The following is a 17,616-nucleotide window of genomic DNA, read 5'->3' on the forward strand; positions in this document are numbered from 1 at the left end:
AGATTACACCTAAAAAGAACTCAAATACATAAACAATAATTTCCTTATGCTTATAATGTAGAGGAATGATGGGGTTAGAAACATAGGAGAATGGGAGGAAGAGAGAAGCACGGGTTAAATATTTCAGCACTCTGGTTCTTCTTCATCTAAGAGAAGACAGGTGAAACAGGGGGGGGGGGCAGAAGACAAAGATATCTGAAGGCTTTCTACCCATTGTGAGTTTGAGGTGAAGAGGGGAGGTGACAAGGGGAGAAAGTGAGAGGGCCTGGAGAGAAGGGAAGAGAAAACAACAAATGAAAGTAAAAGGCCAGAGGGCTCTAAAGAAGGCAGGGTAATGATTACCACAGACACAGCCTCTCCCAAGGAGGCTCAGCTCCATCTCTCTCTGTCTGGAGAGAGTAATGTGGTGCTTGGTAAAGCCAGGCATTTCTCTCCTGGCCTGACAGATTTCATCCCCTTCTTGTTCAACTGTTTTGTCACTGTTATGTTGAGTATGACTCGTATCTACTGTAAAAAAATATATATATTTATTTTTTGTTGCATTTTTTGTTTCCCTCTTTCTAGTCAGAGCTGTTTGTCCAACAACAATGACGTCCTGACTACAAATGATATAGTCAACCAATAAACCACATATTGGTCCTTTGGGTGGTGGACGGTTCTTGATACACACGGAAAACTGTTGAGCATGAAAAACCCAGCAGCGTTGCAGTTCTTGACACACGCCAATCCAACTGTATTTTGATTCAGTATTTAATACTGTATAATAACAATGACTGCTTGCATTTGTGAGCCTGGTTGTTCCGTGCTATGTGTAAAAGACCAGGGTTAAACATTAATACTGAGGCAAAATGTAACTACTAGATTAATGTTGAGGTAAACTGTAACCACTAGATTAATGCTGAGGTAAACTGTAACCACAAGATTAATGCTGAGGTAAACTGTAACCACTAGATTAATGTTGAGGTGAACTGTAACCACTAGATTAATGCTGAGGTAAACTGTAACCACTAGATTAATGCTGAGGTAAACTGTAACCACTAGATTAATGTTGAGGTGAACTGTAACCACTAGATTAATGTTGAGGTGAACTGTAACCACTAGATTAATGTTGAGGTGAACTGTAACCACTAGATTAATGCTGAGGTAAACTGTAACCACTAGATTAATGCTGAGGTAAACTGTAACCACTAGATTAATGCTGAGGTAAACTGTAACCACTAGATTAATGCTGAGGTGAACTGTAACCACTAGATTAATGCTGAGGTAAACTATAACCACTACATTAATGTTGAGGTAAACTGTAACCATTAAGCACTAGGTTAACGCTGAGGTAAACTGTAACCACTAGATTAATAATGAGGTAAACTGTAACCACTAGATTAATGTTTAGGTAAACTGTAACCACTAGATTAATGCTGAGGTAAACTGTAACCACTAACCACTACATTAATGCTGAGGTAAACTGTAACCATTAAACACTAGATTAACGCTGAGGTAAACTGTAACCATTAAGCACTAGGTTAACGCTGAGGTAAACTGTAACCACTAGATTAATGATGAGGTAAACTGTAACCACTAGATTAATAATGAGGTCAACTGTAACCACTAGATTAATACTGAGGTAAACTGTAACCACTAGATTAATGATGAGGTAAACTGTAACCACTAGATTAATAATGAGGTCAACTGTAACCACTAGATTAATAATGAGGTCAACTGTAACCACTAGATTAATCCAGGTAAAAGCTATGATCCCTTATTGATGTCACTTGTTAAATCCACTTCAATCTGAATAGATGAAGAGGAGGAGAGAGGTTCAAGAAGGTTTTTAAGCCTTGAGACAATTGAGACATGGGATTGTGTATGTGTGCCATTGAGAGGATAAATGGGCAAAACAACATATTTAAGTGTCTTTGAACATGGTATGGTAGTAGGTACCAGGCGCACCGTTTTGAGTGTTTCAAGAACTGTAATGCTGCAGGGATTTTCATGCTCAACAGTTTCCCATACTTATCAAGAATGGTCTACCACCCAAAGGACATCCAGCCAACTTGAGACAACTGTGGGAAGCATTGGAGTCAACATGGGCCAGCATCACTGGGGAACGCTTCCGACACCTTGTTGTGTCCATGCCCGTTGAAAAGAGACTGTTCTGAGGGGGGAAATGTTTTGTACACTCAGTGTAGATTGGAAAGATGACTGGAGTAACAACGATTCAAGGTGAATCAGAAGGCGATGTCCAAGCCTTTGCAACAATATCAAATCAAATCAAATGTGTATTGGTTACATACACATGGTTAGCAGATGTCAATGCAAGTGTAGCGGAATACTTGTGCTATATACTGTATGTCTGGATCATTGTTATTGACTATTAATTGAAACGGGTCAGCTAACCTCCGTTGTTCAGCTAATTGGCACTCATAATTTTAGGGAAACTCAAATCTTTTGTCTGTCTTTAGTTAGTGCGTAAAACAAAATGGTTCATTATTTCAAAACAAAAACAAATATCTTGTCCCAATGGAATAAGTCTTCTTTGGGATTTCTATTGATTCTATTCATATTTCAGCAACAAAAAAATTATACGTTCTATTCATTTCTTACTGCCTAACTGGAACTGAGGGGAATCAGACAACCCAGGTGAAACCTCTGGATTCACAGTTAATTCTGTCAGTCCAGGAGAGAATACAACCTGACACACAATTAACCATGCTTAACATTTTCCATTCAAGAATATGTATAATAATCATTATCATGTACCAGGGAAAAAATGCCTTCCTCGCGAGCCTTGATTGGCGTGCTTACTGTACTGCGGTGCTGCAGTCAACTGGGACCTTGTCCTTGTTCACTAAACACACAGGAAATTACTCTCGTTTTCAACATGAGGGCTTTGAAAATACGATGCAGCTGAGAAATGCTCTCTGCCATGCACCCTCTGAATAATGGAGACATATGTCCAGCTAACCCATGTACTGTATATTAATATAATATATGCCGTTCAGCGGATGGTTCTATCCAAAGCAGCTAACACGGTAGTGCGTGCATACATTTTCGTAGCGGTGGCCCCAGCGGGAATCGCACCAATGATCCTGACAATGCAAGCTTGGTCCTTTTCAGCCAATCTCGTAAATTCAGTGCGATTTGCTTAAATTTTTTTGTGCAGTGTGAGCAATCCAAAGTAACTCAGACCCCTCAAAAGACCCCCGAAGCGAACCTACAGTAACCTCCTAAGTGCTGGTCTGAGTTCGGTGCCCTGAAATCCCAAGGTTTGGTTCCCTTTTTTACGGCAACGTGAACACAAGGCTCTCCAGGGTCGCTTGTCATTATTCCCGCACCACACACTAGGCTACAGCAACACAATTTCCCCTGGCATAACCCATCACATTGGTGCCACAAAAGAGAGAAGATCATGAAATAACGGGTGCTGTTTTTGGATATTGATTAACGAGTGTCAAGGATGCACAGAAATTACAAAACTTGTGGAGTTTTATACTGACACTATTACTTGTTTGCAATATGTGATATATAGGCTAAGAGAGCTTCATAAATTGTTTATTCGATTGTGGGGTTTGAATTGTGAGAAGACAGCAATATTTTGGGAGAATCACAATATAGGTTACAAAATCAATGCTTGCTCTTAAAGTAGCCTACATTGGGCGAACAGTTTTCAGTTACCACTAATATTAACATGTTAATGTTATCTTCTGACAATAATTATTATGTTTCATGTTTTAACTAAATGCAATCTATTAGCTTTCAGAATGAAAGTAGGTATATCTAGCTGTCCGTAACACGTTCTGATGGAATGGCTTGTTCTGCACTTTGTAAAAACCCAGAGTGCATTGAGTGAATGTTGGGAAAGGATCTTGGTTCCTTTCTAAACATAACAATGTGAAAGCAAAGACAGTAATTTTGCCTTTTTTTTTTTTTTTTTTTTACCTCGGAGTCCACTTTAAAGAGGAGTGAGATCGGTTATTTTGAAAAGCACTACAATTCCTTCAGAAAGTATTCACACCCCTTGACTTTTTTGTTGTGTTACAAAGTTAAATTAAAATGGATTTAATTATAATTTTTTTGTCAACGATTTTCAAAAAATACTCAGATTTAAGTCAAAACTGTAACTCGGCCACTCAGGAACATTCACCGTCTTCTTGGTATGCAACTCCAGTGTAGATTTGGCCTTATGTTTTAGGTTATTGTCCTGCAGAAAGGTGAATTCATCTCCCAGTGTCAATGGAAAGCAGACTGAACCAGGTTTTCGTCTAGAACATTGCCTGTGCTAAGCTCCATTCCATTTATTTTTGTATCCTGAAAAACTCCCCAGTCCTTAACGATTACAAGCATACCCATAACATGACGCAGCCACCACTATGCTTGAAAATGCGGAGAGTGGTACTCAGTAATGTGTTGTATTGGATTCACCCCAAACATAACACTTTGTATTCAGGACAAAAAGTGAATTGCTTTGCCACATTTTTGCAGCATTACTTTAACGCCTTGTTGCAAACAGGATGCATGTTTTAGAATATTTGTATTCTGTACAGGCTTCTTTTTTTTTCACTCTATCATTTAGGTTAGTATTGTGGAGTTACTACAATGTTGTTGATCCATCCTCAGTTCTCTCCTATCACAGCCATTAAACTCCGTAACTGTTTTAAAGTCACCATTGGCCTCGTGAAATCACTGAGCGGTTTACTTCCTCTTTCCGGCACCATGCTCAAAGGGATATTGAATGTCTGCTTTTTTTTTACCCATCTAACAATAGATTCCCTTCTTTGCGAGGCATAGGAAAACCTCCCTTGTTTTTGTGGTTGAATCTGTATTTGTATTTTTTTTATTTCACCTTTATTTAACCAGGTAGGCCAGTTGAGAACAAGTTCTCATTTACAACTGCAACCTGGACAAGATAAAGCAAAGCAGTGAGACACAGACAACAACACAGAGTTACGCATGGAATAACATGGAATAAATAATAAACAAGCCAATAACACAATAAACAAGTCAATGACACAATCGAAAAAAAGAAAGTCTTTATACAGTGTGTACAAAAGGCATGAGGAGGTAGGCAATAAATAGGCCATAGTATCAAATAATTACAATTTAGCAGATTAACACTGGAGTAATAAATGAGCAGATGATGATGTGCAAGTAGAAATACTGGTGTGCAAAAGAGCAGAAAAGTAAATAAAAACAGTATGGGGATGAGGTAGGTAGATTGAGTGGGCTATTTACAGATGGACTGTGTACAGCTGCAGCGATCGGTTAGCTGCTCAGATAGATTATGTTTAAAGTTGGTGAGGGAAATATAAGTCTCCAGCTTCAGCAATTTTTGCAATTCGTTCCAGTCACTGGCAGCAGAGAACTGGAAGGAAAGGCGGCCAAATGGGGTGTTGGCTTTGGGGATGATCAGTGAGATATACCTGCTGGAACGTGTGCACCGGGTGGGTGTTGTTATCGTGACCAGTGAAACTGAGATAAGGCGGAGCTTTACCTAGCATAGACTTATAGACGACCTGGAGCCAGTGGGTCTGGTGACGAATATGTAGCGAGGGCCAGCCGACTAGAGCATACAGGTCGCAGTGGTGGGTGGTATAAGGTGATTTGGTAACAAATGGATGGCACTGTGATAACTGGATGCAGTCTTTCTGAGTAGCTATTTTGTAGATGACATCGCTGAAGTCGAGGATCGGTAGGATAGTCAGTTTTACTAGGGTAAGTTTGGCAGAGTGAGTGAAGGAGGCTTTATTGTGAAATAGAAAGACGATTCTAGATTTGACTTTGGATAGGAGATGTTTAATATGAGTCTGGAAGGAGAGTTTACAGTCTAGCCAGACACCTAGGTATTTATAGTTGTCCACATATTCTAGGTCAGAACCGTCCAGGGTGGTGATGCTAGTCAGGCGGACGGGTGCAGGCAGCGAACATTTGAAAAGCATGCATTTGGTTTTACTAGCGTTTAAGAGCAGTCGGAGGCCACGGAAGGAGTGTTGTATGGCATTGAAGCTTGTTTGGAGGTTAGATAGCACAGTGTCCAAGGAAGGGCCAGATGTATACAGAATGGTATCGTCTGCGTAGAGGTGGATCAGGGAATCACCCGCAGCAAGAGCGACATCATTGATATATACAGAGAAAAGAGTCGGCCCGAGAATTGAACCCTGTGGCACCCCCATAGAGACTGCCAGAGGTCCGGACAACAGGCCCTCCAATTTGACACACTGAACTCTGGTCTGCAAAGAAGTTGGTGAACCAGACGAGGCAGTCATTTGAGAAACCAAGGCTGTTGAGTCTGCAGATAAGAATACAGTGATTGACAGAGTCAAAAGCCTTGGCCAGGTCGATGAAGACGGCTGCACTGTACTGTCTTTTATCGATGGCGGTTATGATATCGTTTAGTACCTTGAGCGTGGCTGAGATGCACCCGTGAAACCGGATTGCACAGCGGAGAACACACGGTGGCATTCGAAATGGTCAGTGATCTGTTTATTAACTTGGCTTTCGAAAACTTTAGAGAGGCAGGGCAGGATAGATATAGGTCTATAGCAGTTTGGGTCTAGTGTCACCCCCTTTGAAGAGGGGGATGACCGCAGCAGCTTTCCAATCTTTAGGGATCTCGGACGATACTAAAGAGAGGTTGAACAGGCTGGTAATAGGGGTTGCAACAATGGCGGCGGATAGTTTTAGAAAGAGAGGGTCCAGATTGTCTAGCCCAGCTGATTTGTACGGGTCCAGGTTTTGCAGCTCTTTCAGAACATCTGTTATCTGGATTTAGGTGAAGGAGAAGCTGGGGATGCTCGGGCGAGTAGCTGCGGGGGGGGGGCAGAGCTGTTGCCCGGGGTTAGAGTAGCCAGAAGGAAGGCATGGCCAGCCGTAGAGAAATGCTTATTGAAATGTTCGATTATCATGGATTTATCAGTGGTGACCGTGTTACCTAGTCTAATTGCAGAGGGCAGCTGGGAGGAGGTGCTCTTGTTCTCCATGGACTTTACAGTGTCCCAAAACTTTTTGGAATTAGAGCTACAGATGCAAATTTCTGTTTGAAAAAGCTAGCCTTTGCTTTCTTGACTGACTGTGTGTATTGGTTCCTGATTCACTGCATAACTGAGGGACCTTACAGAAAATTGTATGTGTGGAGTACAGATATGAGGTAGTCATTCAAAAATTATGTTAAACATTATTATTGCACATTCACTGAGTCCATGCAACTTATCATGTGACTTGTTAAGCTCATTTTTACTCCTGAACTTATTTAGCCTTGCCATAACAAATGGGTTGAATACTTATTGATTCAAGGCATTTCAGCATTTCATTTTTTATTTTTAAATATTTGAAAAACATAATTCCACTTTGACATTATGGTGTATTGTGTGTTACACAAAATCTCAATTGAATCCATTGTAAATGCAGGCTGTAACAAAACAAAATGTGAAAAAAGACCAGGGGTGTGAATACTTTCTGAAGGCGCTGTATATGTGAAAACACCCTAGGCCACACAGGACCAGCATACTATCTATATGGCATACACAGCACAGTCCTCAGTCCTACAATAAGAGAACTGGTAAAACACATGAATGACTTGGTTTCCTCTCTGCCTCTCTAGCTATGTTCTTTATTCACTTCTCTCTCATTTATCTACAACCAACGTTTTCCCTGTTAACATAAAGGTTAAAGTCTTGTAAAATAAAAAGTAGGATGTATGTATCTGTACACAGCATGCTCAATGATTTATGAGCATATGAAGCTCTGTGGCCCTTCTAGTTTATTTAACCAGGAAAAAAACACTTGAGGTTAGAAACCTCTTTTATTGGTTCTAGGTAGGGCTAAAGTGCAAGAGTGCCACAGTTAGTGAGTGGTAGTGGTGCATGTGTTCCCATTTGCCATGTGTGTTTTGGGACTGGCCCACTGGAAAAAACAACAGAGAATTCTGGAGGACGATTCACCCCAGTGAACTGTGAGGAAAGCAGAGCGTAAAAGACTTAGTATGACCCGTTAGTGGAGTCGTGCAGCCAAGCCAACGGACCATCTTAACATGGCAACTAATTGAGCATATCCTGGAACTATCAGCAGGCTTTGAAGTCGATCAGTCAATTAGAAATATATGGCATGATGAACATACAGGCTAGCAGAGCCTCCCCCTTCGCTGGGAGTTCCATCGTGGAGCACACTTACTTGTGCTACCGTTTGCCTTTATAACAAGGGTCGTTTTATAGTGCTGTAAATTTACTGTCAACTCTCTCTACGCTCGGAAAACATGCAAAACTGCTCTTGAATGGAGGCAAGGTTATTGGTACATGCCTAACTGTCCCATTGGCTTCCCGTCCACACACACACACACACACACACACACACACACACAGCTGGCATCGGCATGCTGAGGTTAGCCTGGGCATTAGGAGGGGATTAAGCCAAAAACCTTTACAACACACATACTCCTCATCATCAGTTTGTTCTTGGGATAAGGGCCTCGATTGTTCTCCAAATATAGCATGTTTGAAATGGCCCAGTTCACCTGGCCTACCCTACCTTACCTGCTGACTGTTTACAGGGTTAGACTCCATGTTATTCCACCGTAGATTCCAAAATACATTTTGTAATGATAAGGATGGAAACAAAATGTAGAAGAGAAAGAATTAATCTAATAAATCACAATGATATACTTTAGCTTGTCTCGTGTAAAGCCTTGTGGCAGTACGTTATTCTGGAAAAGGATATTCTGAAGGATATTCGAATTCAATTTGAATAAATATAGGGGAGGCAGCAATTGCAGAAAAGTACTGAAAACAGGATTTTCTTTAGCATACATTACCTGCAACCCCTCACAATCACTCAAAATACTATACGTCTATGTCACTTCCAGTACTGCAGTCAGATATCCTAACACAGAGGAAATCTGAGGTGTTAAATCTTCTGCAAAAAAAAAACACGCAGTTGCAGATCTGTTAGAGCTCACAGATACATAACTTGCTAGGCGGATAGATAGGAATCCCTTCACACAAACGTGCTCATTGTTAAAAAAGGAAGGAATCTTGACAGCTGAGAAAACAGGTAAGCAAAACACCCAGGAACATCCCATTCTAAAGGCCCACATTTTTCAATTCCACTACCATGGCAAAGGCAAAGATGGAACAGCGGATCAAATTCTCTCTTATATTACAGCTGAATAAAACAGCCTCTCGAACCACACATTCTCCCTGAGGAAGATCTAACCTATCATTCGGTTCAGATCATAAATAATGTGAAAATTATATGATTTAAAAGATAAATAATAAATATTTTTTTCCCTTCTCAGGAGTATTGGGAAGTGTTGAATATTAATACAAAATGACCGTTTGAAAGGCAATAAAGACTCAGAACAACCACTAGGGGGGGATTATAATAAACCTAACCCTCCAGCATTTCGAGTTGGCACATTGGATTTGACCAGGTGCAAAACATAAACAGAGGCATCCACTTTAAACAGGGAATCATGAACCTTAAGCGGGGGCAACAAAGTAGCCTGAAGTGGGACTGTCGTGAGGGAATGTTTGCCTCCTCTGCATTAGTGCATGGTGAGCGGGTGGATGTGGTGTGTGAGGACCGTGCCAGGCAGCTCGGATAATACCAGGGACTTTGTTGCTTTCCAGCGACATAAATCACAGTGACTTACTGAATAGCCTCATAAAGCGGCGGGCCATTGCGATGCAGTGCACGGCGCACGGGCTCTCCCTTCAGCATGCAGATCATTAGAAGGCTCCTCAGTGATCAAGTAAAGCGCGCAAAATGAAAATGCCTACCTAAAATTCCCGCGTCACAGGAAAGGATAATGCGGTAGTGCTATCTCCGGGTTGACGTCAGGGTTCTCCCCCCCATTCTTTCTTTAACAGCAACAAAGAGATTAGAAAGGGATTACTTCTGACATCGTCAAAGTGATGCTTAATATACTGTAGCTTTTCATTCCCCTGACCTTCCACTCGTTTAGGTAGACAATGTAGGCCTAAAGACTTCAATTCAAGCATTTTGTTCCACAATAATTAGGCCTACCATGTTGTTTTTTGTGCTGTCTTGATTTCTCACTTGATCGTGCAATGCAAGGATATATCACAACAAACAAGTGGCCTATAGTCTGCCATTTCCACCAGGGAGGGTAATGATAAGGGTAACCTTTCATGTAGTGATTCTAAATACAAACGTCAAAGAATGGAAACGAACTATCGATTGGGGGTTGGGAATTAAACGAAGACTCAAAAACACAACCAAATGATATTTATCGAGGATAAGAGAACAAAAAACGGGTTATTGGCATTCAGATGAAAAAGAAGGACATTTAAAGTAGGCTACGTTAAAACCGGGAAAATATTCAAAATAAATAGGATAAATATTCCCCGTTTTTCATTGGAGTAAACTAACCTTGCCCAAAGACCGTCCATAAACGAATCCCTGATCTTGACAAACAGCTACAAATAAGCTCATGTAAATCACCTTGGCGTACCTTGGCTAATGTTTCTGATGCATTAAATCGACTTTTGTCAGGTGTGCAACAAGTCAGAAATGCATTGCAAAATAATGACCTCACAATAGGCTATCAGAGTATTGGGGGTTGGAATAATCAAATATAAAGAAGGCCAATGTACTAAACAGGTTAAGGGATTACAAGCTAATATATAGAAATAGTGGGTTTAGATCAGGTAAACCTGTAGCTTTTTATGTTAAGCACATAGCCTCTAGGCCTGTAGCTCTATCGGGGTTATCTTGCTTGTAACATTAAATTGGTGTGCATCTCTCTCTCTCTCTCACACACAGACAGACACACACACACACACACACACACACACACAAGAGTGGATTTTCCCCCATTTGATATCACAATTCATGTCCATCCAAATATCACAATTCATGTCCATCCAAATAGTAACCTATATACATGCGCACAAGACATGCACGATGCAGACATCTCTCAGCTGACCCTTCTCTTACATCCTACATTATAAGAAGTATCTAACAACAATTTTCCTACACCCCTTTTCGATATGCCACTCAACATTATCACACTTCCCACAGTGGTAGGCACGGGCCTATATTGTTAAGGCTATTCCAGCTGCATTGCATGTAGGTTACATGTAAATGTGGATACATTGTTTCAAGAAATAAAATATCAGCATATTCCCTAATCCGCAGACATCACGGATTTTTCATATCACCTGTTTTTAGGTAGCAGGCGATTTGAGACAGTAAACACAATACCCATAGGCTAATCACTATGTTCATATTACATTTTAGTTATTCACATTTCCCGCCTCTACGTTATTAAATAGAAAAACATGAGATGAAATACCCAAATTAAAACATACATGGTAAGTATGTGCAAAACTCAGCAGGCAACTTCATTAGCCATTATGCGCAATGGCGCAAGCTGTTAAATACACGATTATTATTTTTTTTGTGGCGGGGATTAATTGCTTATATTTAATAATAGTGTATCCGTGTACCAATATCATGCTACGGGTACTGACAATGTCCACACCGTTAGTGGTGTGTGGTGGTACAAATTATTTGCTTATACCAAAAATCTATGCAGAGGCAAATCTATGCACAGAGGCATGGCATCCTTATTAGCCTACTGATGTTGGAAGAAGGCAACTTACCGATGTGTATGATTGAATCAGAAAGCACGGGCTCCCACTCCTGACTCCAAAATATGGCAAGGAACAACACTGCTGAAACAACTTTCATGTCTCCCACAGTTTAAGGCTATTTTCCCAAGAAGCGCCGAACAAGATGCGTGTGATTTGCTAGTTTTAAATCCCGAAGAACCAAGATTTAGTCCATATAGGGATGGATCTATCTCTTGATGGAGTTTGCTTCTTGACTTGAATGTAGCTGTTCTCAGTTAAAAGGTAAGAGATATCCAGTTACCCTGTTAAAAAATCCAGTTACATCAAATCATGCCGAAAGCTATGGGGTTCTCCACAGCCGCTTCCAACGCTGACGCATCCGATCAATCCAAAACTGGGGATGAATGCAAGCCAAATGCAATGTTTGCTAAATATTAGGAAAGCACGGGTTTGCTTTTCTCATACGCAGGTCCTGGGCTGATTTGGTCGAGACCGTAGATTCTGCCTCAGACACGACGCATTTTCCCAGCTTTAATGAATAAAACGAAACGCAAAACTTCAATTTTCATGCGGATTCTAAAACTGTATCCATCACTGACATTTAAGACGTAAAAAATGAGAACTCATTCATATTTAACAAGGACCACCATATTCCGAAATACTGGCAAGCTATAGGGACCACTCTTTTCTGCGACAGAAAATCAAGTGAAAATTCGCCACGGTGCGCGCGATGACCGCTCCGCATGCGGATTGTCTCTAGCAGTCGGAGGATGAGGTATACTGTGTGGGAGAAGGCCCTGTAGAGAGCCAACTACACGGACAGCAGCAGTTGCCAGCCGCGCATTGTCTGGACCAGAGTTACCTGGAAGGATGACTGACGGAGTCAGGGAGAGGGAGAGATGCACAGAGGGCGGGGGGTAGGCTATCTAAAATGAACCGAGAGGGGTAATCTGGCCAAGCTCCGCCCTGGTTCAGTGGCGGGCACTCCATCTCCATCGGTCTCATAAATGGGGGGTCCCTGGGCATAATCTTAATCTGATGACGATCCTGGATTAAGGATCCTGGAGGATAGCACTTTGGCACGTGATCGCTTTTGAACAATAGCCTACATTTCAGGAAGTGAAGTTGGGAATAAAGGGAAAGCAGCTTGTGTTTTAAATGTCTATCTTTTCAATCAAATGTCATTGTTTCACAACTGTCATTGCCCCATAACTTTCATGCAACATGGATATTCACTAAAGAAGACTGGTTGCACTAGAGTGGACACTGGACATCGTTTACACATGGTAAAAAGTAACTGCTTAACTCATTAAAGAAATTGAGTAGTCGCTACTAAAAAATATCCAATGGTCAATAGAACTAAAATCATAAAAGTGGAACTAACTCATATGTCAATAAGATATCTAGTCACTTAATGTTTTTGAGTACAGTTCAATTGTAGGTTATTGAGTAAATATAACTATACTGAACAAAAATATAAACACAACATGCAACAATTTCAACAATTTTACTGAGTTACAGTTCACATAAGGAAATCAGTCAAATGAAATGAACTCATTAGGCCCTAATCTAAGACTGGGCAGGGTCGCAGCCATACTGTAGGTGGGCCTGGGAGGACATAGGTCCACCCACTTGGGAGCAAGGCCCACCCACTAAGAATTAGTTTTAACCCACAAAAGGGCTTTATTATAGACAGAAATACTCCTCAGTTTCATCAACTGTCCAGGTGGCTGGTCTCAGACGATCCTGCAGGTGAAGAAGCCCGATGTGGAGGTCAGCGTGCCAATTGCACGCTCCCTCAAAACATGAGACATTTGGTATTTTATTAGGAGCCCCACTAGCTGTTGCAAAAGCAGCAGCTACTCTTCCTGGTGTCCAACACAAAACATTAAACATGACATAATACAGAACATCAATAGACAAGAACAGCTCAAGGAAAGAACTACATACATTTTTAAAAGGTACGTGTAGTGTCCTCTCCAGTATGAAACACCAACAGTAGCCTACATGTCAATACATCCAGACAAACTATCTAGGTCAAATAGGGGAGAGGCGTTGTGCCGCGAGGTGTTGCTTTATCTGTTTTTTGAAACCAGGTTTGCTTATTATTTGAGCAATATAAGATGGAACAGAGCTTTCTTGAATTTGTTCGGGATTTGGGGACTGTGAAAAGACCCCTGGTGGCATGTCTGGTGGGGTAAGTGTGTGTGTCAGAGCTGTGTGTATGTTGACTATGCAAACAATTTGAGATTTTCAACACATTCATGTTTCTTATAAAAAGAAGAAGTGATGCAGTCAGTCTCTCCTCAACTCTTAGCCAAGAGATACTGGCATGCATAGTATTTATATCAGACATCTGTGGCATTGTGTTGTGTGACAAAACTGCACATTTTAGAGAGGCCTTTTATTTTCCCCAGCACAAGGTGCACCTGTATAATGATCATGCTGTTTCATCAGCTTCTTGATATGTCACACCTTTCAGGTGGATGGATTATCTTGGCAGAGGAGAAATGCCACGAACAGGGATGTAAACAGAATTTGAGAGAAATAAGCTTTTTGTGCATGTGGAACATTTGTGGGATCTTTTATTTCACCTCATGAAACATGGGACCAACACTTTACATGTTGTATTTAGGTTTTTGTTCAGTATATTTATTTATGTTCTGCTAATCTAAAGTTGAGTTTTTACAAGTTATGATTATTTAATATTTTAAAGTCAATATAACATTTATTAAATAAATTGTTCTTACTTGATTCTATGGTTTTACGTCTTTATGTAAAATAATAAAGAAGTAGTCAGACATTGACTACCAATTGTGCGCCGCCCTATAGGACTCCCGATCACGGCCGGTTGTGATACAAACCCGGGTCTATAGTGACGCCTCTACCACTGTGATGCAGTGCCTTAGACCGCTGCGCCACTCGGTTTATATTTAACATATATTTCTAAAATAGTATTAAGCAGTTTGTTGTGCTATGAGGTATAATTGATCATGATGAACGGATATCAAAACCCTTTGGTCAAATTGACGTTCAATAATGAGACAATCCATTCCCACCATCAACAATGTCATGTGCACAACTCTTAGCGACAGAGGCTAATACAGCACCCTGTGATGTTTACAGCGCTATCTGCTAGCTAGAGGAATGAGCACTGTGCTCAACAATGCCTGCTAACGTGGGTTAAAATGGCACATTGTCACATTTATAAAACAATGTTAAAAATGTAGACACAACCACTGAAAATTACTAATTAGAACTACTTACACTTGCAAAAAAAGTGTAAGGAAGATGAATAATTTAAGTACATTTTTATGTTCACTACAACAAATATTCATGTTCAAGTAACTTCATTACAGTTCAGAATACATCATGCAATTTAGTTTTAAAAAGTTTATAAAACACAAAACTGTTAAGTATTTACAACTTTAAAATGATAACCATTACTTTAAGTTTTGAACACTGAAATACTAGCAGAAAACTACACTGAACAAAAATATAAATGCAACGAGCTGCGATTGTTGATCCCCAAAATGTTCCATACGCACCAACAGCTTATTTCTCTGAAATTTGTGTAACCACACCAACCCAGGACCTCCACATCAGGCTTCTTCACCAACAGGATCATCTGAGACCAGCCACCCAGACAGCTGATGAAACTGTGGGATCGTCTGAGACCAGCCACCCAGACAGCTGATGAAACTGTGGGATCGTCTGAGACCAGCCACCCAGACAGCTGATGAAACTGTGGGATCGTCTGAGACCAGCCACCCAGACAGCTGATGAAACTGTGGGATCGTCTGAGACCAGCCACCCAGACAGCTGATGAAACTGTGGGATCGTCTGAGACCAGCCACCCAGACAGCTGATGAAACTGTGGGATCGTCTGAGACCAGCCACCCAGACAGCTGATGAAACTGTGGGATCGTCTGAGACCAGCCACCCAGACAGCTGATGAAACTGTGGGATCATCTGAGACCAGCCACCCAGACAGCTGATGAAACTGTGGGATCGTCTGAGACCAGCCACCCAGACAGCTGATGAAACTGTGGGATCATCTGAGACCAGCCACCCAGACAGCTGATGAAACTGTGGGATCATCTGAGACCAGCCACCCAGACAGCTGATGAAACTGTGGGATCATCTGAGACCAGCCACCCAGACAGCTGATGAAACTGTGGGATCATCTGAGATCAGCCACCCAGACAGCTGATGAAACTGTGGGATCATCTGAGATCAGCCACCCAGACAGCTGATGAAACTGTGGGATCATCTGAGATCAGCCACCCAGACAGCTGATGAAACTGTGGGATCATCTGAGACCAGCCACCCAGACAGCTGATGAAACTGTGGGATCATCTGAGACCAGCCACCCAGACAGCTGATGAAACTGTGGGATCATCTGAGACCAGCCACCCAGACAGCTGATGAAACTGTGGGATCATCTGAGACCAGCCACCCAGACAGCTGATGAAACTGTGGGATCATCTGAGACCAGCCACCCAGACAGCTGATGAAACTGTGGGATCATCTGAGACCAGCCACCCAGACAGCTGATGAAACTGTGGGATCATCTGAGACCAGCCACCCAGACAGCTGATGAAACTGTGGGATCATCTGAGACCAGCCACCCAGACAGCTGATGAAACTGTGGGATCGTCTGAGACCAGCCACCCAGACAGCTGATGAAACTGTGGGATCGTCTGAGATCAGCCACCCAGACAGCTGATGAAACTGTGGGATCATCTGAGATCAGCCACCCAGACAGCTGATGAAACTGTGGGATCGTCTGAGACCAGCCACCCAGACAGCTGATGAAACTGAGGGATCGTCTGAGACCAGCCACCCAGACAGCTGATGAAACTGTGGGATCATCTGAGACCAGCCACCCAGACAGCTGATGAAACTGTGGGATCGTCTGAGACCAGCCACCCAGACAGCTGATGAAACTGTGGGATCGTCTGAGACCAGCCACCCAGACAGCTGATGAAACTGAGGGATCGTCTGAGACCAGCCACCCAGACAGCTGATGAAACTGTGGGATCATCTGAGACCAGCCACCCAGACAGCTGATGAAACTGTGGGATCGTCTGAGACCAGCCACCCAGACAGCTGATGAAACTGTGGGATCATCTGAGACCAGCCACCCAGACAGCTGATGAAACTGTGGGATCATCTGAGACCAGCCACCCAGACAGCTGATGAAACTGTGGGATCATCTGAGACCAGCCACCCAGACAGCTGATGAAACTGTGGGATCATCTGAGACCAGCCACCCAGACAGCTGATGAAACTGTGGGATCGTCTGAGACCAGCCACCCAGACAGCTGATGAAACTGTGGGATCATCTGAGACCAGCCACCCAGACAGCTGATGAAACTGTGGGATCATCTGAGACCAGCCACCCAGACAGCTGATGAAACTGTGGGATCATCTGAGACCAGCCACCCAGACAGCTGATGAAACTGTGGGATCATCTGAGACCAGCCACCCAGACAGCTGATGAAACTGTGGGATCGTCTGAGACCAGCCACCCAGACAGCTGATGAAACTGTGGGATCATCTGAGACCAGCCACCCAGACAGCTGATGAAACTGTGGGATCATCTGAGACCAGCCACCCAGACAGCTGATGAAACTGTGGGTTTGTACAACCGAAGAAGTTCTGCACAAACTGTCAGAAACCGTCTCAGGAAAGTTAATCTGTGTGTTCGTCGTCCTCACCAGGGTCTTGACCTGACTGCAGTTTGGTGTCGTAACAGACTTCAGTGGGGAAATTCTTACCTTCCATAGCCTCTGGCACGCTGGAGAAGTGTGGTCTTCACAGATGAATCCCGGTTTCAACTGTACCGAGCAGATGGCAGAAAGCGTGTATGGTGTCGTCCGGGTGAGCGGTTTGCTGATGTGAACGTTGTGAACAGAGTATGGGGAGGCATAAGCTACGAACAATGAACACAATTGCACTTTATCAAAGGCTATTTGAATGCGCAGAGATAACGTGACGAGATCCTGAGGCCCATTGTCGTGCCATT

The 17,616-nt window shown here is 42.3% G+C and overlaps 1 protein-coding gene across 2 annotated transcripts in view; it reads right to left on the bottom strand.

Annotated features, from left to right (window-relative positions):
- LOC110525094 (glutamate receptor ionotropic, delta-2-like) overlaps nucleotides 1-12,483 on the bottom strand; it is a 653,889-nt gene extending 641,406 nt beyond the window's left edge. The window contains exon 1 of one of the 2 annotated variants that reach the window (XR_005052012.1): nucleotides 11,616-12,483. Coding sequence is in view for 1 of the 2 variants with exons in the window: in XM_036979367.1 (XP_036835262.1) it covers nucleotides 11,616-11,703 (88 nt within the window). In the remaining variant the exon portion in view is untranslated. The remainder of the gene's footprint in view (nucleotides 1-11,615) is intronic. The other variant, XM_036979367.1, reaches the window with a different exon arrangement.
- Between the last annotated feature and the right edge of the window lie 5,133 nt (nucleotides 12,484-17,616).

This window comes from Oncorhynchus mykiss, chromosome 6 (assembly GCF_013265735.2).
Source record: "Oncorhynchus mykiss isolate Arlee chromosome 6, USDA_OmykA_1.1, whole genome shotgun sequence".
Taxonomy (NCBI): Eukaryota; Metazoa; Chordata; class Actinopteri; order Salmoniformes; family Salmonidae; genus Oncorhynchus; species Oncorhynchus mykiss.